General features: G+C 38.0%; 1 protein-coding gene across 1 annotated transcript in view; it reads left to right on the forward strand.

Moving 5' to 3' along the window:
* The first annotated feature begins 5,607 nt into the window (after positions 1–5,607).
* LOC115922691 (intraflagellar transport protein 172 homolog) overlaps positions 5,608–24,683 on the forward strand; it is a 41,855-nt gene continuing 22,779 nt past the window's right edge. The window contains exons 1-17 of the mRNA XM_030982067.1: positions 5,608–5,766; positions 7,365–7,508; positions 8,393–8,505; positions 9,478–9,663; positions 10,511–10,813; positions 12,957–13,080; positions 13,989–14,147; positions 14,936–15,088; positions 15,849–15,952; positions 16,758–16,956; positions 17,343–17,408; positions 18,468–18,569; positions 19,619–19,755; positions 20,299–20,491; positions 21,499–21,591; positions 22,676–22,753; positions 24,014–24,262. Of these exons, the coding sequence (XP_030837927.1) occupies positions 5,728–5,766; positions 7,365–7,508; positions 8,393–8,505; positions 9,478–9,663; positions 10,511–10,813; positions 12,957–13,080; positions 13,989–14,147; positions 14,936–15,088; positions 15,849–15,952; positions 16,758–16,956; positions 17,343–17,408; positions 18,468–18,569; positions 19,619–19,755; positions 20,299–20,491; positions 21,499–21,591; positions 22,676–22,753; positions 24,014–24,262 (2,442 nt within the window). The 5' untranslated portion in view covers positions 5,608–5,727. The remainder of the gene's footprint in view (positions 5,767–7,364; positions 7,509–8,392; positions 8,506–9,477; positions 9,664–10,510; positions 10,814–12,956; positions 13,081–13,988; positions 14,148–14,935; positions 15,089–15,848; positions 15,953–16,757; positions 16,957–17,342; positions 17,409–18,467; positions 18,570–19,618; positions 19,756–20,298; positions 20,492–21,498; positions 21,592–22,675; positions 22,754–24,013; positions 24,263–24,683) is intronic.

The raw sequence follows: 24,683 nt of genomic DNA on the forward strand, positions 1-24,683 counted from the left end.
CCCCCCCCGTCCCTTGTAACTCAAGTGGTATATCTAAAGTACAAAAATGCCTTATTTGTTTGCTTGCGTGCTGCTGTTTTTTGTTCTTACTTACTTGTCATAAAAACAGAGTATTTTTGGAGTAAACACGTGCCCCCACCCCCAAACAAAATGATGACGAATTCTTTTTAGGTCAGAAAATTAGTTGAATATTTGTGCTCCCCCCCCCCCTTTTAAAAAAATCCTTGATACGCCTCTGTAAAGAATTGAGTTGGAATAAAAGGGTTACATTCGAGGGTAATCATCAGGACATTGTCGTCATCACGATGCGAATGATAGTTTGGAGAGGGGGTTGAGTCGAAAAGCTCACCAAAATAAATAAGAGTCTAAACCCTTTACAAGCAATAATAATGATAATTATCATCGATTTTGCGGGAGATTACAACAGTAAGTTTTGTTGGTAGCTATAGCCTTTAGGAATAAAAGCTTATTTCCTTCCCCATGAAAATTCCTTTTCTCAGCAGCTTGTTCATTCACAATACAAAGCAAGCCCACAATGATCTTCTTAACGACTTCTTACTTTTAAAGAACCGGCAAGCTCACCAAATAAGGTATAAAAGTCTAAACCCTTTACAAGCACGAAATAATGATAATTATCATCGATTTTGCGGGGGATTACAACAATCAGTTTTGTTGATAGGTACTTATAGCCTTTAGGAATAATTTTTAAAAAGGTTAATTTCTTCCCCACGAAAATTCCCTTTTTTTAGCAGCTTGTTCATTCACAATGCAAAGCAAGCCCACAATGATCTCCTTAACGACTTCTTACTTTTAAAGAACTTGAATAGCCGGTGTGACGTGCGTGGCGAGTGTATTACGTGGGTACGTGTCGCCGCCTCGTATAGGGTACTTCATAAAATTAATGACCCCCCTCTCACATCTTCTCCTATGTTAATTAGGCCTAAAAAATATGTTGTATTGCCCTTTAGGTGCCAAAACATGGTCGGTCGGTAGGAAATCTTTGTGTTTGTTTTACTAAAAAAAAAAAAAAAACTCCCTCTTTTGAATGCTTTAATACATTTTTTTCTACTAAAAAACGGTTAAAAAAAAGCCGACCGTAGATTTCAAGATTTTGGGGTCGGTCGAAAAGGGCAATATAACATGCCTTATGCTCTTGTCGTCTCGCATTTCACCCACCTACACGCCCTACCTCCTCCTGAGACACCAGTGCCGACCCCCCCCCCCCCTACTACGCCCTCATGGGGGGGGGGGGGTCCTATGTCCTACGTTGGATGCGCCTCTTGATAATTGTCATCATACATGAAAAATGAGTTTGAATGTGCATAGTACAAAATGAGAAACGAACTATAAAAAGATCATTACATATTTTGAAAGTGGAAACGAAAACTCACAAGGTCTACCACAAGATAAGAATTCAGAATATCAGGTATATATTTTGTGGCGTTTGCATCCTTGAAATGTGAATGTTTAATCTATGATGTGAAATAGTTAAACTTCGGAGTATATTTAGGCTCTCTCTCTCTCTCTCTCTCTCTCTCTCTCTCTCCCTTCCTCTCTCTCTCTCTCTCTCTCTCTCTCTCTCTCTCTCTCTCTCTCTTACTTTCACGTCGCAAGTTATACCACCACCATTTTGTTATCTAATCTTGTTTGAACACATTTTCACAATATAGGCTAATCGTAAACCTTCTTGCTTCCTTCCTATTCCCATTCTGACTCTTCAAAAATGTGATTGTCATGCGAACAAACAGTCTGCGTTGTCATCATGTTTACATTTCGATTTCCTTAAGATTTTTTTGAAGAATAGGTTTATGTTTCTTTTGAACGCTTTTTGTAAGATTTATAGGTCTCCAAAACTTTTATTGTCCCAAGATTCGCCGGCTTGTGGAAAATGGGGATATAAAATTTTCCGGACACTTTCGATATTTTCACTTCCTCTTTCTTCATTGTGCCTTATTAGAATAAAAATTGAAATCAAGCCCTCGTAAAAGACGTGTGTATGTACAATCAAACCTGTTTATAGCGACCGCCCAATGTAAACACAAAAAGTGGTCTTTGTAGACAGGTGGTCTTTAAAAACAGGTTTCTTTAGTACATGTTTCAATGAAAAAAACATTTTCAAGGGAAACAACAAAAGTGGTCTTTGTAGACAGGTGGTCACTAAAGCAGGTTTCACTGTATTACAACAAAATCGTGGCATTAAAATATCAGATCTTGGATTTTCGTGATCAGTGGTCTTCATGCAGGGATACGGCCAAGCGAATGGCTAAAAAAATAAAAGGAAAAAGAAAGACAAAGAAAAGTACATAAAAAACAAAGAAGGAATGTATTAGTCAAAAGGGTTTTGATAGTCACGAAAGGACATTGCCACAAAATAACTTGGCTTATTTATTTTCAGATTAGTAACTTGCTATTTTGGAGGAGAAAATGAGAGAAATAAAGACACTCTTACAATAATGTGCGCCTTTGGTCTATTTGAAGGTACCTGATATTTAAAGCACATTGTTGTGAGATTTTTTTTAAAAAGAGTAAATCATTGTTTTTTTAAAGGGTAAAATGGCATTCAAATTTACATAACGCTTACTCCGATAGGATTGCATTTTAAGAATCGCTGCTCATTTAGTAACCTGCTAAGACGGGCCTACACGCATGCAGGCCTCATGAAACTTGCGATGACCAAGAACCGATATTATATATTGTTTTTTTTCGAATTTAGGGTAAATAAATTTGTTTTAAAGGGTAAAATGTATTCAAATTTATGTAACGCTTACTCGCTCGATAGGATTGCATTTTAAGAATAGCTGCTCAAGTTTATAAGCTAACACTTATAACTGACTTTTACAAATTAGATAAAGACGGGCCTACACGCAGGCCTCATTAAACTTGCGATGACCAAGAACCGATATCATTGTTTTTTAAGGGTTAAATCATTGTTGTTTTTTAGGGTAAAATGGCTTTCAAATTTACATAACGCTTACTCGTAGTCCCCCCCCCCCCCCCCCCCCCCCCCCACTGAGCGACTTTTCGGCCGGCGCGATTTTCAAATTTTCCGGAGCAAAACAAAAAAAGTTGGGCCCCCTCCCCTAAGAAATCCTGGATCCGCGCCTGTTGTATGGCCCTGGTAACTTCCTCTGTGAAACCAACTCAATCTGCTATTTTGGAGGAGATAAGGAGAGGAATAAAGACATGTGTAGTTTTCTAAGGTCTCCACTTTCTTTCAATTGGATTATATATCGACTTAAAATTGCACTTAAATTGTTTTTTCTTATGCTGTTTTTTGTTCTATTATTATATGTAAAAATGTTGTGAAAGAAAGAAATAAAATGAACCTTGAACTCTTAAATTATTATCCGCATTCAAAATTCATGTAGACCTCATTAAACTTGCGATGACCAAGAACCGATATCTTTGTTTTTTTAAGGGTTAAATCATTGTGTTTTTTTTAGGGTAAAATGGCATTCAAATTTACATAACGCTTACCCATTAGGATTACATTTTAAGAATCGCTGCTCATTTAATAGTAACATGCTTTTGGCCCAAGTTTATAAGCTAACAATTATAATTGACTTTCAAAAATTAGATAAAGACGGGCCTATACACGCAGGCCTCATTAAACTTTCGATGACCAAGAACCGATATCATTGTTTTTTAAGGGTTAAATCATTGTGTGTTTTTTAGGGTAAAATGGCATTCAAATTTACATAACGCTTACCCATTAGGATTGCATTTTAAGAATCAGTGCTCATTTAGTAAGCTGCTTTTTTGCCCAAGTTCATAAGCTAACAATTGTAATTGACTTTTAAAAATTAGATAAAGACGGGTCAACATGCATGCAGGCCTCATTAAACTTGCGATGACCAAGAACCGATATTATTGTTTTTTAAGGGGTAAATACGGTGATTTTTTAGGGTAAAATGGTATTAAAAAACAATCGATCTTTCTGGGGACGTTTTATGGCCCTGGTGACTTCCTCTGTGAAATAAACTCAATCCAATTATAGGTCAATCATCATCGGAAGTATTAAAGAAGAATGCAACTATAGGTCTTTCTACATCCTGAAATTATTGTAATCAGGCGCTACCACATCCGATACCACCGATACCATCCGATACCCCTAGATAGGAGGATTATGTGCACTTTTTCATGATTTTATTAAAGGTAATACAAAGTGTTCGTATGGGGGTCATTAATTTGGTTCAAATGAACATATTGGAAGCATGTGCGACCCTAAAATATTCAGTGATCGTTGTCTCGGTTGAAATCGAGTCCAACGTTATGAAATCGTAAATAATAAGTTCATTATGTTGTATATATAGCTCCCTCTCAAAGTCAAAATATTAATTAAGCCATAAAACAATGTTTCTTGACTAAAATTCGACCGATTGGCTATTCCCGTATTGAAATCATATATCACAACTACATATTCTGAGATTTTCATGGTCGCAGCTATCATTGTATGGCCGTAGGTGCGATTTGAAATTTATCAAAATTTACCGAGAGCCGACCGGTAAATTTTGATATTCTTGAAAGCAGAAGTGTTTTAGGGGCTAAATTTTCTAGTGCTTATATAAGATCCACAGGGGCATCCACATGATATCAAAATTGTAAAGAATCACCATCCAGCCAATTTTCAAAATATCCCAAAACTTTGAATTTCCTTTAAGCTATGATTGAGGTGTTTTATTATATTTGTTTTTAAATCTGTTTAAATTTTAGTGAGCCTATATATTTGAAATATGTATTACAGGTTGTTCTATAAAAGAACGAAAATAAAATGGGACATTAGAATAATTTATATTCTAGGTAAGTAGGGGATATATCAAATGCGAAAGCTTTATGGCAGGGCGTACCCCCAGCCAGGCGCGTACACAGGGGGGGGGGGGTTAAACCCCCCCCCCCCTTGGTATTTTTTTGTGTGTAAACCCCCCCTAAAATTTCCCTAAAACCCCCCCCCCCCCCCCCCCCTTTTGGATTTTTTTTTTTTTTTTTTTTATATAAAAAAAAAAAAAAAAATATTCCCATGGCTGACCTCAAAAAGATGACCTTACCCCCCCCCCCCCCCAACGGAGCAAAGTGTCAAATTTTCAAATTTCGATACCAAAAAAAAGAAAAAAAGTACCCCCCCCCCCCCCCCCCCCCCCCCCTTATTCAGCGGTCGGCTGAGTCCTTGCGATTTTTTTGGACAAAAAAAAACGGGACCTCTTACCCCCCCCCCCCCCCCCCCCCCCCCCCCCCCGCTTATTTAGCGGCTGGCTGAGTCGTTGCGAAATTTTCGGCCCGATTTATAAATGTTAAAACCCCCCCTTGAACAAATCCTGCGTACGCGCCTGCCCCCAGCCGAATCGAATCGAAACAAGGAGAGAGAGGAGAGATCGAGAGAGACAGAGATAGAGGACAAAAACAATCCCTCCCCTCCTATAAGATTCCCTCATGTGTTTGTCTTTCACCGCATTTCATCCATCTAAAAATATCTTTAAACAAATGTAATAAGTTAAAACCTCAGATTGGAAATAGGCTGCATGTCTTGACATGAGCTACGTTTAAAACTATTGTTGTGTTTGGCACTGCATGTGGGATGTATAAAAAATTATTAGCGCCATCTATTGACCAGAAAATTATAATTGCATTCCTGAGCGGCCGAAAATTGTTAACGGTACCGTCTACAAACCCAGAGAAAATCTCAAGAATTTGTGACTTTTTATTGTTAATGGATGACTCAGAAGAGAAGTAATGCAGTTAAAGCACTTGAAAACGCTGCTTAACCCACAGGTATGAATCAAAGAGCTTGAAAATGAAGTTAGATTAAAATTGTTTTTGCCCGTCGATACGGACGCTACACTTTGTTGTCAAGCACGGGGACAGCTCGGGTGTGTGTGATGTTGTGAAGATCATTACCCAAATCTTTCCGTGCCGTGCAGAGTTAACTTGCCATTCCCAAGTTGTCTTGATTGTAATTTAAATGGTTATGACTTAGACTATGTGTTTTGGGCGCTAGTTCAGAATGAAATCAAATTCATTATCAAATGTCCAAATAAAGACATTATTTAAAAGACGATGTTTGTTACCTCTTTCAGTTTCATGTCAATTTTCTTAGGCCTATCTTTTCAGAGTATTTTTCCTAAAAACAAAGACTTAGATCTATGTCTATAATAGTCTAGACCTATGCACTTTCTCACAGGATTCACGGCAAACTGCAGCACAATACAATACACCAGTTTAACTTTAAGGTTACAGTGCACATGCACAGACATGGGCGCCATTGACCTCTTGAGGTCAGTGGTTTACGCGTAAATTAAGATGGCGCCCATGCAAAGATGATGTAAGCGCACCGCACAGGCACAGGCATTGATGACACTGCTTGCGCTGTGCGCTCACATCATATGGGCGCTATCATAATTTATGCGTAAACCACTGACCTCAAGAGGTTAATGGTTTGTTTACTCGTAAATTAAAATGGCGCCCATAACCGTAAACTGGTGTATTACATACCGTCCCGACGGTCAGACGCGCGCGTGTGTTAAGTTGAAATAAAATAACCCCACTTCCCCGTCTACGTTTATGGGTTGTCCGTCTTACCAAGGATTTATCACTCACAACGTGAAAGTCTCTTTACAAAGTCAATGTAAAATGCATCAAGAAAATCATTGCAGAATCCGTTTTTCGCATCGCCAACGTGCAGATCAGAAATGTGAAACGTCTGCGAACATGCCGACGATCCTTATTTTTACGGACGCGTCTGTCCACGTTTATGAAGAGGATCCTCGTTAATGCGGACGATCCATTTTTTCGGACCAATTGTTAAACTAATAGTCATGATTTAAAAGTTATGTTTCTTCCCCTTTTGTGTCAATTTTAAAATCTTTTTTGGAGTATTTTTCCTAGAAACGAAGAAATTATGATACACTTTCTCACAGGTTCCACTACAAACCGCTGCACAATTACAATACAATTGCATAACATACACATAGAACTTTCCGCATTGGATTGAGCGCTGTGCACGTAGTGAAGTGAGTTAGGCTCTCCCATTGCCTGAGTTAATATAGTTTGCTCAGCATTGTGAGGGTCTGTACTCTGTAGAATGACGCCTGGCTGGAATGCTCCCCAGGGAGTAGAGAATGTGCATACATTGTGTGCTGGCAAGCCTGAATCCAATGACCGGGGTAATGACATATCTGTAAAGCTATATAAATGCGGAATATCATTATCCAATCCAACATGTGCATATTTTAGTTTTTTGTTTTCACTATTAACGAAAACAATTGACTTACAGTTGTATAAGCTGTGTGACAAGTGTCAGATTTTTAATATTCTAGTCTAATATATCTGTATCTTCAACATTTATTGCTATTTCTTCCTTCTTTTTGTAGGATGGGGCAGCCAAAATTACTGCGATGGCTTGGGCGCCAAACAACACCAAGCTTGCAGTGTGTACAGTGGATAGGGTGGTCCTTCTCTTTGATGAACAGGGGGAGAGGAGAGATAAATTTGGCACCAAACCTCTTGATTCAAAGGTAACTTTAATAAAATTTAAAGATCGAATCATTAGTCAAAGGTATTATTTAGCAGTTTCTCATGATTAGGAAAGAAGTTGATGAACAGGGGGAGAGGATCGAGAGATAAGTTTGGCACCAAACCTCTTGATTCAAAGGTAACTTTAATAAAATGTAAAGTTTCAATTAGTCAAAGGTATTATTTAGCAGTTTCTCATGATTGGGAAAGAAGTTGATATTGTTAGGGCGTAGAAATATCCCTCTTGACTTGACTATCAAGACAGATGATCAAACTTTTATTAAGGGGAGTCTCGATGTTCATTCTTAGGAATAACAGTATAAATTAATTTTGTAACGTAATACTACAAATAACCCTGAAATTATGGACATCATCAGAGCTAAAAAAAAACTACTTTCAAAGGAATTTCAATACCATTATTGCCTCCTAAGATATCTTGTATTAAAAAAAAAATTAAATGCTGCAGTTTCATAGAACAAACAGGGATGTTTCTAGGCCTACAAGATATGAAATAATTGCGAGATACAACTCAGTTTATTCATTATCTCCAGACTGTCGCAATTGAAATATTTCCATGGAATCATTTGAGCCATTCAACCTTTAATGTCAAAAACTGTCAAAGTGTTAACCTATTCAAAACTAGTCTTAAGACACATTTATTCAAAATTGCTTTCGATGATTAATTAATTGTGTTCACTTTGATGCGTATTCTGTATGTATTGTAATTTGTAGGTTTATTTGTATTTTTTTTGTTTTGTTTGATGTGTAATTGTTTATCAGTCTATTTTGTTTGTTATAGCGCTGAGAGGCTTTGGTCGTAAGCGCTTTGTATTAGTAACGTTTTTATTATTATTATTATTATTATTATTAACCTCTTCCTTTATAGTATGGCAAGAAGAGCTACACAGTCAAAGCTTTGGCCTTCTCGCCGGACTCGACTAAGATTGCTATAGGACAGACCGACAACATCATCTTTGTGTACAAGATAGGGGAAGATTGGTAAGTCGGCTATAATGTTATCATGTCATGTTCAGGGGGTGTTTCAAGATTGTAAGTTGAACTTATCCCTAAGGTGGACTTAACAATTATGGAAAGCCGTTACGTTTGGATCATTGAAAATATTTTGTAAAATTTATTCAAAAGGCATAAAATGTTGATTCAAATCATTCATATTTTCTATTATCAAGGAGGTTTCATGTTCTTGATGTAGAATCATTAAAAGTCTAAAATACTTCAATTTTTGATTTTGGAAATATTTAATTTTAAGGCTACAAATGGCTCTCCATCATTTTTAAGTCAAACTTAGAGTTAGTTCGAATTAGGATCTTTGTGAAACAACTCCCAGGTTTGTGTTTTTTAAACTTTTATATATATATATGCCACACAAATAATCTCTGCGAGTCACCATGTATGCTCAGACATTCTGTTGACCATCAATGGGAGCCCATTGTTTTGTGCAAAATTGCACTTGTGGCAGATGAGTGACTGCAGTTAGGTGAAGAAAGCAACCAAAGTATGAGACGTTTGTTCTAGTGGAGCATCGTCCAGCTAGAAGCATTGAAATCAGGTGCCAATCCACAGTTGTCTCAAACAATATTGCTCATATTTATTGTGTCATCCTTCTAAACTGTGCTGCAACTGTTTCATGAAAAATAGATGTCATCTTTCAGTTGATAATATCTTGTATCAGAGAATATCTTGAAGATACATAGCAATATTATGTTCGCAATATGTGAGCATATATTTCTTTAAAATAGAGTTGTGTCTGTGCACTTTACAATCTGGCAAACAAACAGTATAGATGAGCAAAATCATTATCGTGGGAATGCAGTTTCAAGAATACCAACTTTGAAATTACACAGCATACAGATTTTTGCAACAATGTTGAAACCTGCCTTTCATGTAGACCTTTTAGTTAAATGTTTGTGGTGATGCTACGGTTAACAATTTATATAATTACTTGTTTTACAGGGATTCCAAGAAGGTGATCTGCAACAAGTTTGTCCAGCAGAGTGCAGTGACCTGTCTAATCTGGCCGCCGGACGGCAACATCGTGTTTGGTCTGGCAGACGGCAAGGTCAGGGTGGCCAACACCAAGACCAACAAGTCCTCCACGGTCTACGGGACGGACTCCTACGTGGTCTCACTCGCCCCAAAGTAAGTGTACCGGAGTTCCTGTCGTAGCCAGGGTTCTTGAAGTGAATTTAGAGTACGTTGCAGGAACCAAATGACAAATCTGGAAAATCTTGCCTAAAGTCTTTCAAAGTGGCATATTAGTTCAAGTCCCGCTGCGGCACTAATGTCCTTTGGCAAGAGATTGATTTACATTTGCCACTTTCCACCCAGGTGTTAAATGGGTACCCGGTAGGATGCGAAAGTTAATGTGGTTGGATTAGTAAGTGGCGCTTGTAAATAGGCGACTGGCTGAAATGCTTCCCACGGAGTGGGAAATGTGCATACATTGTGTTGCGGGCAAGCCTGAATCCGATGACCAGGGTAATAATATAGGCATATTATAAATGAGAGGTATTATCATTATTATTATGCAGTACATATGGATAGATTGGACCAGCAGTGTAGACCAAATGAAGAAGAAAAAATTGCTTGAAATCACAAACTTTCTAAAGTTTAGCCCATATGAGACTACATGTCATACTCATGTGTTAGGAAAACTCACTCAGATTTCCTGCTCTTTCTTTACTCGTTACTCAAATATTAATTATTGTTATTGATATTGTTTGTTTGCAGTCTCGATTGAAATTAATTCTGTTAATTAATTTACTGTGATTTAAAGAAAAGAGGATTACATTTTCAGAAATTATGGTAAACAAGGGTCATGCACGTACAACATCTTTGAAACTACTTAAAATGGGTACTTACCATGTACTTGCATTTTCATGAGTCATCAACATTTCACAGAGTTAATTGTGTTGCTGATTTGTGATGGCCGAAGTAAAACAGAGGCACATTCTTTATTGTTTTCTTTCATTTGTATGAATTGCAGCCTTTCAGGTAAGGGTGTCCTGTCTGGCCATGCTGATGGCTCCATCGTCCGATACTTCCTTGAAGACGAGGGGTCCGGGGAATCGCAGGGCAAGGTCGCGACCCACGCCTGCCCTCCATACGCCCTCTGTTGGGCGGGGAACAGCATCGTGGCTGCCGGCTGCGACAAGCGCATCGCAATTTACAGCAAGGAAGGGCGTGTTAATCAGCAGTTTGATTTCAGTCGCGACTCTGAGGAGCATGAGTTCACCGTAGCTGTCAATAATCCCGGTGGCCAGTCTGTGGTTGTTGGTAGCTATAATAGGTAGGTTGACCACTCTGAGAAGAGAAAAAAAGGTATTTTAAACGAGATGAACACTATGATAGAGATTTATAAGAAATCAACCCCCATGCATTTTGAATCGATTTTGTTTTTGAAAGTCTCTGCTATGCCAAAGATCCATGTACATAACATCAGTGGTGTTAGTTTTCTGTACTGGATCATAATATCAGATGACGTCACGTCCAGGGGCACCCCATTAGATAGACAAACCAAGGTGACCAACAAACCATCTGGTCTCTTGAACCCTCATGAAAGCTGTCCAAAGGCTCACAAAATAAAAATTATCGGTCTTTTTGTGCATCGCTTTACATCCAAGATATCCAACACTGATGTCTTTTAGGAATACATTAAAGGTACAGACCAGTTTTGGAAATGCCCCCCCCCCCTCTCAAAAAATGAAATGGAAGCTCTTATTACCAATCAAGTGAAAGAATATGTGTTGTCTATTCCGTGATGATACAAATTTTGCCAGTAGACCGGTAGCCGGAAAACCGTCTTCTAATTGATATATTTGGTAAATTATTATATCTATCCGGACTGGATAGATATTGGGTAGTCCCATATACATCTTTTTGTGTACAGTGCTTGTAACTTGACCAAGACTAGGCCAAATTTCTTATCATTTTGATGATTCCAGAACCTTGCAGTACACACCAATACTTATATGCTAGATGATCAACCTTTTCTGATCTTTTCTTTTCTTTCACAATGCATTCGCATGACCAGAACTGGTCTATACCTTTAATCTATATTTGCCACACTCCACCTAGGTGAGGTTAATGGGTACAAAGAAATTCCTTGAATGATTGAGTGCCTTTTCATGGTAGCTTGGCTCAAGCCAGGGTAATGATATGACTGCAGGGCCCTCAGTGAGAACAGTATGAATACTGATGAGGCTACCCTGGGTGAGCGAGACATATTATTATTATTATTATTATTATCATGATTATTGCATTTCTTTATTGTCATGCACAAAATAGAATGAAGGCATAAAAATTGTCTTACGACTCACATTTTTTTTTAATATAACAATACATTAACATATCATAGACAAATATCGACAAATAACATAAATAACATAACAATGTAAAATAATTTAATCTTTCTGTTGAGAGCCAGGGGAATTATTTGATTATTTGTACTCCCCTGGCTCCCAACAGACAATATTATATACCTCACTTAAGAAATCCAGCCATCTGATTGGTCGAATTGCTTTCATAAACTTCAACTGTTCCTGTAAAATTCCCGGTAACCATGCTTAAAACATTTCAATATTTTTAATAACCATGGTTATTAAAAAAATAGGTCAGCCTCCATGGTTACCCCATAGGTTTACATGTTAAAAAATGGTTTGAGCGATGGAGGATACCGTATGTGTGCGAAGGATTGGTCGGTAATTTCAATACAATTGAATCTCGATCGATCTTACCGACAATTTTATCTTGCATTGTTGACATGAAGACGAAAATAAACTTCCAAAAACAAAAAAACAACATCTGCCGATAGATCTTGATCTAAGTTCGTGCCAATATGCATTGCAAAAGTAAAAGAAGAGTCCGTATATGGAGCTTTTGCGAAGCATTCATCACACGCGAAGCCGGTTTCAATCCATTTTAATGTATATATTGTACAAAACTGCCAAGCATGGGAATAGCGCGCGATGGCCGAGAGGTCTGAGGCGCTGACTTTAGATACATCACCTTTTGTACGCAAGAGTTCGAATCTCATCTTCGACCAAAAAAAAAAGTATTTTTTATTTTTTATTTTTTAGTCTATTTTTTTTCGGCATATAAAAGTATTAATGACTGCTTTAATATTCGAGAAATATTTGTTTTCATACGCTCTCGGGAAGGTTACAATTGGGCTATTCTAACCTTCCCTTGAGCGTAATAAAACAACTATTTCTCTCAAAGCAGTCATTAATACTATACTAACTTAAATATATTCTAGAAAAGGTTCATGACAACGATCAATATCATATAAATAGAACAAGTTACAGCCATGATCTAAAATCAATTATTCATAAATTATTAAATTATTTGTTGGTATCAGACATACATGATTATTCCAAGTTTCTGTTCAGTATTCGTTTCAATGTATGAATATGTTTGTTGTCTTGTTGTAGACTGCGTGTGTTCAACTGGGCCCCTCGTCGTGGCATGTGGGAGGAGGCTCGTATGAAGGAGATCCCAAACCTCTACACCATCACGACCCTCGCATGGAAGAAAGATGGTTCCAGACTGGTGGCAGTAAGTACATTTAAATGCAATGTTGGACCCACTCCTGCATTGCTGGGAGAAGGAGGGGGGGGGGGGGTGTCACCCTCCCTTAAAATCCCTCAAAATTTTCTTACAGAAATTGTTATAATTTTTTTTATTTTTACAGAATGCATCCAAATCTCATTAATTACCTTCTTAATTCTGCTTGATTGCAAATTTTCAGATAGTTTGTCAGCAAATTAGGCCCATCAATGCCCCCCCCCCCCATTAAAAATGTTCTTGCTATGCCCCAGCACCCAACTATAGTTCCTAGCATTTTGGACTTGATCATATTACTGCTGTACAAGAAACAAAATTCTGGATGGCTAGACTCGGGGGTATTTTTGAAATATAATTATACAGATTTAAGGTTTCCAAGACGAATTGTTCGAATTTAATATTTAATCCCTCCTTTGTGTCCCTATCAATCAACCAAAATATCTTCATAGTTTTATTCAATCAAAGTTAAAGTTGATGTTACATTTTAATGCCTGATGTAGATATGCCTATTTACATTTTTCACAGTAGGTTACGTTTTCAGGCCTGATAAAAACACTGATTTAAATCGGTTTCCTGATTCTTCATTGTTTCCCCTATTTTTTCCTGACTTTTTTTTTCTTCCCGATATTTATTGATTTTTTTTTCTCCCAATTTTCTCCCAATTTTCCTGATTTTTCCCTCAGTTTCTCTATTTTTCTCTATTTTTCCCTATTTTTCCCCAATTTTCTTACTCAAAAGGGGGAATGTTGTTAGATGCCATTTCCCCCCCCCCCAGAATCCTCTTCTTTTTTTTTTACTCAAGGGGGGCGTGGTTGAGAGGGGAAACCCCCCCACTTTTTTTTAATGCTCACTATCACCCCTGTGTTTTAATGTATGTTTTATTTTCTCACTGTCCTCAGGGTACATTGTGCGGTGGTGTGGAGCTGTTCGACTGTTGCCTCCGTCGATCCATCTTCAAGAACAAGTTTGAGATGACCTACGTAGGACTGAGCCAGGTCATAGTCAAGAACCTGTCCTCGGGCACGAGGGTGGTACTCAAGTCTCACTATGGATATGAGGTATCTTAAAATAGAGTTTTAGCTAAGATAATCTGGCACAGTGTACTCTCTCTCTCTACCCTCTTTTTCTCCCACTCTCTATCCTCTATTTCTCTCTCTCTCTATCCTCTATCTCTCTCACTGTCCTCTTCTCTTCTCTTCTCACCCCACCTCTCCTTCTCTCCCTTCCAACCTTTCCTGCTGTCACTCTTTATTTCTTCCCCCCTCTGTATGTCTCTCTCTCTCCCTCTCTCTCTCTCCCCCTCTCCCTCTCTCATCTCTCTCTCTCACTCTCTCTCTCATTCCCTCTCTTCTAATATTATATTATATCTTTATATATATCACACTCTGTGTAATGAATTGCATTTAAAATCTCTCAGTGATTATACCTTACCTGTCTTGAGATTGATGAGGTGTGTATCCGAGGCAAAAGATGTTAATTGGTGACCCACACAAGCGACATCCTTCCCTTGGGTGATCTAAGCTCCAACAAGCTACCCCTCCCCCTTCCCCTTTCCCTTTCCTCCTTTCTTCCTCGCTCCCTGTTTTTCTTATTCTACCTCTCTCTCTGTCCTTTTCTCTCTCTCTCTCTCTCTCTCTCCTTTTCTACACAATACCTTCTCTTCTCTCCCCTCCCCCTCCTCTCTCCTCTCCTCTCTCTCTCTCTCTCTCTCTCTCTCTCTCTCTCTCTCTCTCTCTCTCTATTTGGCTCTGAATAACCATATCATACCTTACCTGTACATATACACAGATAAACTTATACAAGCATTTTTGTGACCGTTGCTCTTTCTTTCTTTCTATCTATTAAGATCGATGAGGTGCGTATCCTTGGCAAGGACCGCTACCTGGTGGCCCACACGTCAGACACCCTCCTCCTGGGTGATCTCAGCTCCAACAAGCTCAGTGAGGTCCCATGGCAGAACACCGGAGGCAACGAGAAGTTCTTCTTCGAGAATGAGAACGTGAGTAAATAAACAAATACTATCAAAAATAATAGCGCTAGTGATATTTGTTTGTCTCGCAATGTATGGTCAACAAGGGATCTAAAAGATCGCGACGTTTCGAGCGCCGCTACAACACTTTGTCAGGTCCACCCGTAGAGTATAAAACATTCTTGCTTACAATATATTTTATCACCTGACGAAGGGCTGCAGCGGCGCACAAAACGTCGTGATCTTTTAGATCCCTTGTTGTCCATACATTGCGAGACAAATTAATATCACTAGCCATATTATTTTCGATACTTCATCTGCAATGAGTAATATATTTAGCATTAAACAAAAACTATTTTTTGTGTGAAAAGTTTTAATTTGGTATCTTTCCAAGTATTTGTTTATGACGATGCTAAACTTGCAGGCCTCAAGTTTGCAGATAGAAATATTTGTAAAAATTGAAATAAAACTTTCATTGAAGTATTTGGAAGCGATATCAAGTTCTTCTTTGAGATTAGGAATGTGAGTAAAAATACCCGCATCTTACGTGAAATCAGAAATGAAATATGAGTTTGTACTTTTAGAAGTTTGGTAGCATCTATGATTATTTTGGATTGCAGGCCTGCCTCAATCGGCATTGTAGAAGCCAAATTCTTGTCAATAATTAAAAATTTAATCCCCGTGAAATTTCAAAGTATCGTTTTCAGGAGAAAGTGAAAAACAATTTTTGAATGTCAACATGCTTAGTTCTTAGATGAAACAACCTTTTGACCTTTTGACCTTTGACCAGGTGTGTATGATCTTCAATGCCGGTGAGTTGACCCTGGTAGAGTACGGGGCCAATGAGATCTTGGGATGCGTGAGGACAGAGTTCATTAACCCTCACCTTATCAGGTCAGTAACCAGAAGGTCATTGACCACATCCATTCGAACAAGGAACACTGTACAATGTTATATATAATTAGGTCTTGCTATGTGTTCTTCTTGTGAATGGATTCAAGAGTCGCTAGTTTGTCATCATTTTGTGTGTTTGTGGGAAGGAGGGGGGGGGGGTTGATGGTTGCCTAATTCTATGTTTCTTCATATTTTGTCCAGTGTGAGGTTTAACAAGTGCAAGCCACTCAACGTAGACAGAACAGGAAAATTACTTATCTTGTAGACCTGAAGACCATGGGAGTGTTTCACAGACTAAGATCGACTTTAAGTTGGACTTAACTATGGCAGGCCATTCATGCCACTAATTGCTCTCACCATTTACTGGCATTGGTCTCCCAAGGGACGTACAAATCATGGTTACAAATCTACAAAATCTACCTTTTTTGATAAAAAATAATAATAATAATAATAATAGCCTAATAGTCCACTCAAAATGTTATTAAACCAAAACGGAAATTCATTATTGAAAGAAAAAAATACTATCTAAAGATCATAATTGAGCGATCGTCACCCCACCCAAAAAGCTGGATGTCTTTGGGCATGATGGTAACCCTCTTGGCATGGATGAGCAATGTTGAGAGCAACCAGTGGCATGAATGGCCTGCCATAGTTAAGTCCAACATAAAGTCGATCTTAGTCTTTGTGAAACAGCCCCCAGAAGACCATAGCTATCATTCACCTTGTTGGGTTGAAAATGATCCGTTGGACCCGTGGAATTAGTTTTGACTATCTCTTGTTTCCATTTTTCACTTCCTCTGACCAGCGTGAGGCTTAACGAACGCAAGCAGCTCAACGTAGATGACAACAAGAAGATGGCCTATCTTGTAGACCTGAAGACCATAGCCATTGTGAACCTGGCCTTGGGCTTCAATGTGGCTAACCTGGCCCATGACTCTAAGGTGGACTGGCTGGAACTGAATGAGACAGGACACAAGCTGCTCTACAGGGACAAGAAACTTAGGGTAATTAAGCGGAACAACTCGAGAACGCTCCTTCACTCAAGTGACCCCGACACTAATCTTGATCCTAGCTAGAGCCTAACCCTGATCCTACCTCCAACCATATCTTATCCTAATCCTGATCCTCATTCTAAGCATAAACCTAACCCTCTCCCTAACCCTGACCCTACCTCTAATCCTAATCCTAATGCTGATCCTCCTAGTCATAATTCTAACCCTAACCCTAATCCTATCCATATCCCTAACTCTTACCCTAACTCCAGTCGTATCTTTATCTATTAAGAGTCTATGTAGTTAGTCATGTTACAAGAGATTCCAAATTTTATTATTTACATGACCTGTCATAAATAAATACAATTCTTTTTTGTTTTCTTGCCTAACTTTCGCAGCTCCATCTGTTTGACGTTGATACTCAGTTGAAGACCACTATTTTGAACTACAGCAGCTATGTACAGGTATGTTCATCAGTCCACCCATCATATAAGTAGTCATGCTCCCCTTTACTACTTTGAAATATTTATTAAAGAGCTCATTGAGTCATTGAAAAGGTAGAGAAATGGCATTATTCATAATTGATGGTAAGAGACAAGATGTTCCTTCCTTTAAAGGTAAAGACCAGTTATGGTCATGCGATTGCATTGTGAAAGAAACGTTGTGGAATCGATCAGAAAAGGTTGATCATCTAGCATCTAGCATCTGCAAGGTTCTGGAATCATCAAAATGATAAGAAATTTGGCCCATTCTTCGTAAAGTTACAAGCACTATACACAGAAAGATGTATATGGGACTACCCTATATCTCTCACAGACCATGAGAGAAACAAATTTACCAAATATATGAATTAGTAGGCGGTTTCCCGGCAAATTTTTTATCATCATGTATTAGTCAAAACATGTTCTTTCACATGATTGGTAATGAGAGCTGCCATTTCATTTTTTGAAATTGGGGCGTTTCCAATACTGTTCTTACCTATAAGAAGGAGAGGATTGTACTATTTACAATCACTTCTTAGTTGCTTTTCATTTGATAACATATTTTAGACATAATTTTTTATTTACATTTTATCTGTATTATTTATGTCATTACAAAGAAAATTTAAGAGATGTAATGTTTCTTACTTATTTATATTGTTGTTTGCAATGTTGCCAGTGGATGCCACAGGGTGATGTTGTAGTGTCTCAGAACAGAGGCAACCTTTGTGTGTGGTACAACATTGATAAAGGAACTCTACAGTTATACATGCTCATCAATATGATTGCCAATGCAATAGAGCAGATACACGTCTAGTGTTTCAAACGTATTTCCTTTGTTTCTCCATAATGTTGCCAGTGAATGCCACAGAGTGATGTTGTAGTTGCTCGGAACAGAGGCAACCTTTGTGTGTGGTACAACATTGATTATGGACCCCTAACAATTATACATGCTCATCAATACGATTGCCAATTAATGCAACACAACAGATACACGTCTAGTGTTTCAAACGTATTTCCTTTGTTTCTCCATAATGTTGCCAGTGGGTGCCACAGAGTGATGTTGTAGTTGCTCAGAACAGAGGCAACTTATGCGTCTGGTACAACATTGATCATCCTGAGAGAGTCACCATGTTCCCTATGAAGGTAAGATATTCTTTTCATCACGTAGTCCTAGATCCAATACCGTATACGCCAATATTTTGGGGTAAAGATACTTTGGTGGATCAAGGTTTCAAATTCACGTAAAGCAAGTTTTGTGAAACGCCCCCCTGGAAGTCATTTGGAATGTGTGTATTAATAGTGCGACATTACAGCAGCTTGCTGTCAATCAGGTTTTCTTCTATCAGAACGTTTTAGAGTACCCCAGACTTTAAATACTATGCATAATGCATATTATATTTTGGGAACCTTAATCAGGACAAAGCTACTCACCTATTTACAAATAAAATTATAATGTATAGGCCTCCTGTGAGAAGTTTAAATTGATGTAAAGAAAGTTTTGGGGTTGCACCCAGTCGATAGAGATTGCATGCTCGATCTCGTAATTGCAAACAAGTCAGAAAAATCTTGGAACCAGCAGGATTTGAATCTGTCATCTACTGCTAATTTTGCCATGGACCAGCGATGGCCTGGTGGTAGATCGAGTCACTGCCTGGCAAGCAGTAGATGGCAGGTTCAAATCCTGCTAGTTTCAAGATTTTAAGCTGACTTATTTTCAATTTCAAGATCGAGCATGAAATCTTTATCGATTGGGTGCGATACCAAAAACTTTATTTACATCAATTCAAGCTTTTCCCAGGAAGCCAAACATTAGAATTCTATTTATAAATCCTATAGCACTATCTTTTAAAATGTAGTCATATTCGGGTCAGGGGGTGTATGGTAGACTTGTGTATATTATGTTATGTGTATATCATTCCATTGCGTTTGTTGAAACTTTTTTAATGTAAGTTATCGTTCAATTTTATGTAACCATATACTTTTATGTAAATTTACCATATGTATTTTTCCTTTATTGTGTAATTTTCACTTTAGTAATATGTACTTGCTGTGTTTTAAAATGAGATGTGGAAAAATAAACTTGAAATTTGAAACTTGAAATTTGTTTTGGAAAATAATATGCACAAAGTCGATGTTCTTATAGTCTCAACATGAAGTTTGGAAAATGATGTGACATTGTGCGACTATTTCAGGGCGACATTGTCGATCTCGAGAGGGCCGACGGTAAGACCGATGTGATCGTGAACGAAGGCGTCACCTCCGTTTCTTACACCCTTGACGAGGGGCTGATTGAGTTTGGTACGGCCATCGATGATGGGGATCATGCCAGGTTGGTGCAATTTTTGTGTACCTATTCTTTTGCTTCTCTTCTTCTTCTTCTCTTCTTTTCTTCTTCCTCTTCCTCTTCCTCTTCCTCTTCCTCTTCTTCTTCTTCTTTTTCTTCTTCTACTTCTTCTTCTTCCTCTTCCTCTTTCTCTTCTTCTTCTTCTTCCTCTTCTTCTTCTTCTTTTTCTTCTACTTCTTCTTCTTCCTCTTCCTCTTTCTCTTCTTCTTCTTCTTTCTCTTCTTCTTCCTCTTCCTCTTCTTCTTCTTCTTTTTTGTCTCTACCTTCTCCCTCTTGTCCTTCTTCTCCTCCTTCTTCTCCTCCTCCTTCTCATCCTTGTCCTCCTCCTTCTTCTCCTCCATCTTCTTCTTCTCCATCTTCTTCTTCTCCTTCTCCTTCTCCTCCTCATACATCTACATTTTGTGCTTATTTGATGACTTCCAATGTTATTCTCCCACTCCATTCTTCAGTTTTATTTTGGGCTTTGCTTTAGACATGTTCATCTTTATCTCCTACTTTCCAAACAAACACCATGCTTCTTTCCACCAGAGCTGTGGCCTTCCTGGAAACCCTCGAGATGACATCCGAGACGGAGGCCATGTGGAAGACCCTGGCCAAGCTGTCCCTGGGCGCCAAACAGCTCCACATCGCGGAGCGCTGCTTTGCTGCCCTCGGGGATGTCGCCAAGGCCAGGTACCTTCGCAAGATAAACAAGCTCGCTGGCGAGATCAGCAAAGAAACGGTAAGGCATTGTTTAACATTGTTAAATCTGAGATGCATCAAAATTAATTTGGCACAGGGGGATTTGAGGTTTGGCACAATGGGGTAACTGTGGCATTAGGCTGTATTCATTATGGCAGGATAAGAGTTAAAGGCATTAACAATGTCAAATCTGAGATATGGCCCTACGTGTTATCAGTGTCTGTGATATGGTGTAATATTGAAACCTTAAACAAATTGCGCTTCAAAGTGATCAAGAAGTGCCTCAAAAAAGTAAAAAATCTGTGAGTGACCGATTTTACCATACTCGTGTTCCCCAATAGGCTGTAGTGTTATGAAAACCGTTTGGAAAACGCAAAATTTGATTTCGATTTCCAATCAAATATCTTGATAATCAGATAGCCGATCGGCTTATAAAAGTCATGGGGTTCCTGACTGACCTTGCAGCATGAGCTAAATCCAGGATTTTGTTTCAGAATCTGAGACAAAGTTACCCAGTCCCTTTAATCTCTGTGTAGTCTTTTCACAGTTTTCTTAGTTCGCTTCAGTTTAATAAAAATAAAAAACAACAACAAAATTTACCAGGAACACACTTTTGACTTGATCAAAATGACAGTTTAGAGGGGAGCAATATTAATTGATGTTTAAAAAGGAGTCTGGCTGATAGCATTATCAGAAGTCTGTAGATACTTGACATGTATTTTTGTGATACCTCTAGCCAGTAGACCAATTGCCGAATTATTCAAAATGTATGTCTTCTTCTACACCTAAAAGGTTTGATTTTGACTATCAGGAAGCTTATCTAAGATTTATCTAACACCTCAACTTTTCATTTGTTTTCATTTATTTCTGACGATGTTTATCGGAGTTTGGGTTGGAGATATCAATAACTTATGAATTAATATTCTTGTTGGGAAAGGATGTTTGCCTTACAGGTTCTAGCTCCCCTCTGAAGTAATGTTTACAGGTTAAGGATTGAGAAAGGCTTTTCATTTTCCTTATATATTCTATGTTCTCTTATGTTTACAGGGAGAAGACGGTATGAATCATTACAGTGTACGAGCCAAGCTGGCTGCTCTCAATAAGGATTTCTGGGATGCAGAAACTATCTACCTTGAGCAAGTAAGACCCAAAGACTTAAACAGGAATTAGACGTTTATAAAAGTTAGCTTGAGTATAATTAGAAATATTACAAAAGCAAGGCAGCAGAAGTTTTCATATTTTTATCAATTTTTTTTTGACAGAATAAAAAGGTAATTGAGTTTTTAGAGTGGTAGTGTTATACAATGAGAGTTCTTCTGTTTGGTTTTTGTCAAAATATGATTGTACAAAACAAATGCAGGCCGCCAAATAATGATAGGTACATTTATATGGCACAGCTGCTACTATGTAAATATACTCTACTGCGCTTGATACAAAGATAAGGTGCTAAAGCATTCAAGGAATTTCTTCCTACTGGGTACCCATTTACTTCACCTTGGTGGAGTGTGGCAAATGTAGATTAATGTCTTGCCAAAACACATTACGACAGGACAGGAACAGTGAACCATGTGATCCACAGTCCGGTGACATATCAACTACACCATGACCCCTCTACATATAGACTTTTGTTTAGTGTTGTAACATCACGGATATTTCCAATTCCGTTTAACCGCTAGTCCAAACCGAACGGTTTTCAGTTAAACGATAAAAAAAAATATATATTTTAAAAAAATCATTCAAAAAAAAATATATATATATTTATTTTTTATTTTTTTAATAAATGGCATCAGTGAAATATTGTGCATGTATTTTAAGGCTGGGAACTTAGTTTTACGCATCAACTTCTCAATCTACAATCTTGCAATTGATTGTTATCGTGTAGGTTGTTGCTCTGCAATTTAACAGTCAACAGTCTGGGCTGACTTATGATGACTATAATGTTGGCAAAACTTGATTTATTAGCTTCATAAACAAAATGAAACCCAGTCATTATTCCGAAGACTGCCTGTCAGTAAAGTCTCTAATTTCGAATTATGTACATTTTGGATTTTCCAATAATTTATTTTTTATTTTTTTTTTTTTTTAAATTTTAACGGGAAAACAAAACCGTCCAATTGAAAACGGATAGTGCCATTGACGGTCGGATACCGGACCATTAAAAGTTTGACCAAAGCACTACTTTTGTTATGATGCTGATTATTTCTGGGTTGATTGTTCCCTTCAGAATGCTATTGACGAAGCCATGGAGATGTATCAGGAGCTCCACAAGTGGGATGAGGCTATCAACGTCGCTCAAGGAAAGGTAAGATTGTATTTCTTCTACACTTTCTTCTTGTCACAACCTGTTGCTATGACTGATATCCTGTTATTAATCATGACAAAGATACTTGTGATAGATTCCTTGGTTTTTGGTTAATTTGATAAATATTTTTTTCTTCTAACTATCCAGGAGTGGAAACGTTTTTTATAACACTACATTCTATTGGGGTAAATGAGTGTGGTAAAACCTGTCACTCAAAGCATTTTACTTTTTTGAGGCACTTCATGCTCGTTTTGAAGCGCAACTTTTTTAAGCCTTCAATATTATATTAAAAGTATTAATGACCATATCACAGACACTGATACCCTAACGGGTAGGGCTATATCTCAGATTTAACGTTGTTAAACGATGCCTTTAATAGTATAGTATTAATGACTGCTTTGAGAGAAATAGTTGTTTTTATACGCTCAAGGGAAGGTTAGAATTGTGCTATTGCCCCGAGGCGTGCCGAGGGCAATAGCCCAATTGTAACCTTCCCGAGAGCGTATAAGAACAACTATTTCTCGAATATTAAAGCAGTCATTAATACTTTTATATGCAAAAAAAAAAAAAAAAAAAAAAAAATTGTCAAAGACGGGATTCGATCCCTTGCATACCAATGGTGATGTAACGTAAACCGCCGCCTTAAACCGCTCGGCTATCGCGCTCTGTTACCATATAGAGCAGTTTTTTCTTATATATACATTAAAATGGATTGAAAACGGCTTCGCGTGGTGGAAGCTTCGCGGCTGCTCCATTAAACAGGCCCTTCTTTTACTTTTGCAATGCATATTGGCACGAATTTAGATCAAGATCTATCGGCAGATGTTGTTTTTTTGTTTTTGGAAGTTTATTTTCGTCTTAATGTCAACAATGCAAGATAAAATTGTCGGTAAGATCGATCGAGATTCAATTGTATTGAAATTACCGACCAATTCTTCGCACACGTACGGTATCCTCGATCGCTCAGACCATTTTTTAACATGTAAACCTATGGGGTAACCATGGAGACTGACCTATTTTCCCAATAACCATGGTTATTGGGATTTTGAACTGTTTTTTAACCATGGTTACCGGGAATTTTCGGGAACAGTTAAAGTTTATGAATGCAATTTCGACCAATCAGATTGCTGGATTACTTAAGTGAGGTATATAACAAGTTTTATGAAACAGGGCCCTGTCCTGATGATGTCAAAGAGGGGGCTACATATTCCTCCAGGAGATACCTCATGCTAATTCATTCTGTGCCACTTTCATGTCAAGGGTCACCCTGAGCTGGAGACCTTGCGGCGGAACTACTACCAATGGCTGATGGATACTCGGCAAGAGGAGAAGGCTGGCGAGCTCAAAGAGCACGAGGGCGATGTTCACGCCGCCATAAGCCTCTACATGAAGGCCGGGATGCCGTCTCGTGCAGCGCGACTCGTTACAAGCAACGAGGAGTTGATGGATAACCGTGAGCTGGTACAACGCATCGCGACGACACTCATCAAGGGAGAATTCTATGAAAGGGTTCGTCATATTTCTTATATTTGAAAAGTATTTAGTCATTACATGTTGGAGTTATATGCTTGTTTTATTATTATTATTTTGAAATAGAATATAAAAATCAGTAGTCTATAAAAGAGAGTAATTCTAGAGTGGAAAGTGCTTATAAAAAAAAAAGGAACAGTGTGATTTGTTTTAGAATTGAACTGCATAGGCTCAGGCCTGAAGCATATTTTATGTTATATTAGTACGTTATTGAAAATATATCAGACTGAAGAAAAAAAAAAAAATCTTCTTTATATTGATGCTTTACAGTGATACATGTCATTTCAACAAATGTGTACAAATGCTTTTAACATTTGGCATACAGCATACCCTCAATTCAATTTAATTAAATTCAATTTATTTCGCAATATAATAATCAAAGTATACAAGGTAACAGTAA

The sequence above is a fragment of the Strongylocentrotus purpuratus genome, unplaced genomic scaffold (genome assembly GCF_000002235.5).
Source record: "Strongylocentrotus purpuratus isolate Spur 01 unplaced genomic scaffold, Spur_5.0 spur5_contig_823, whole genome shotgun sequence".
Taxonomy (NCBI): domain Eukaryota; kingdom Metazoa; phylum Echinodermata; class Echinoidea; order Camarodonta; family Strongylocentrotidae; genus Strongylocentrotus; species Strongylocentrotus purpuratus.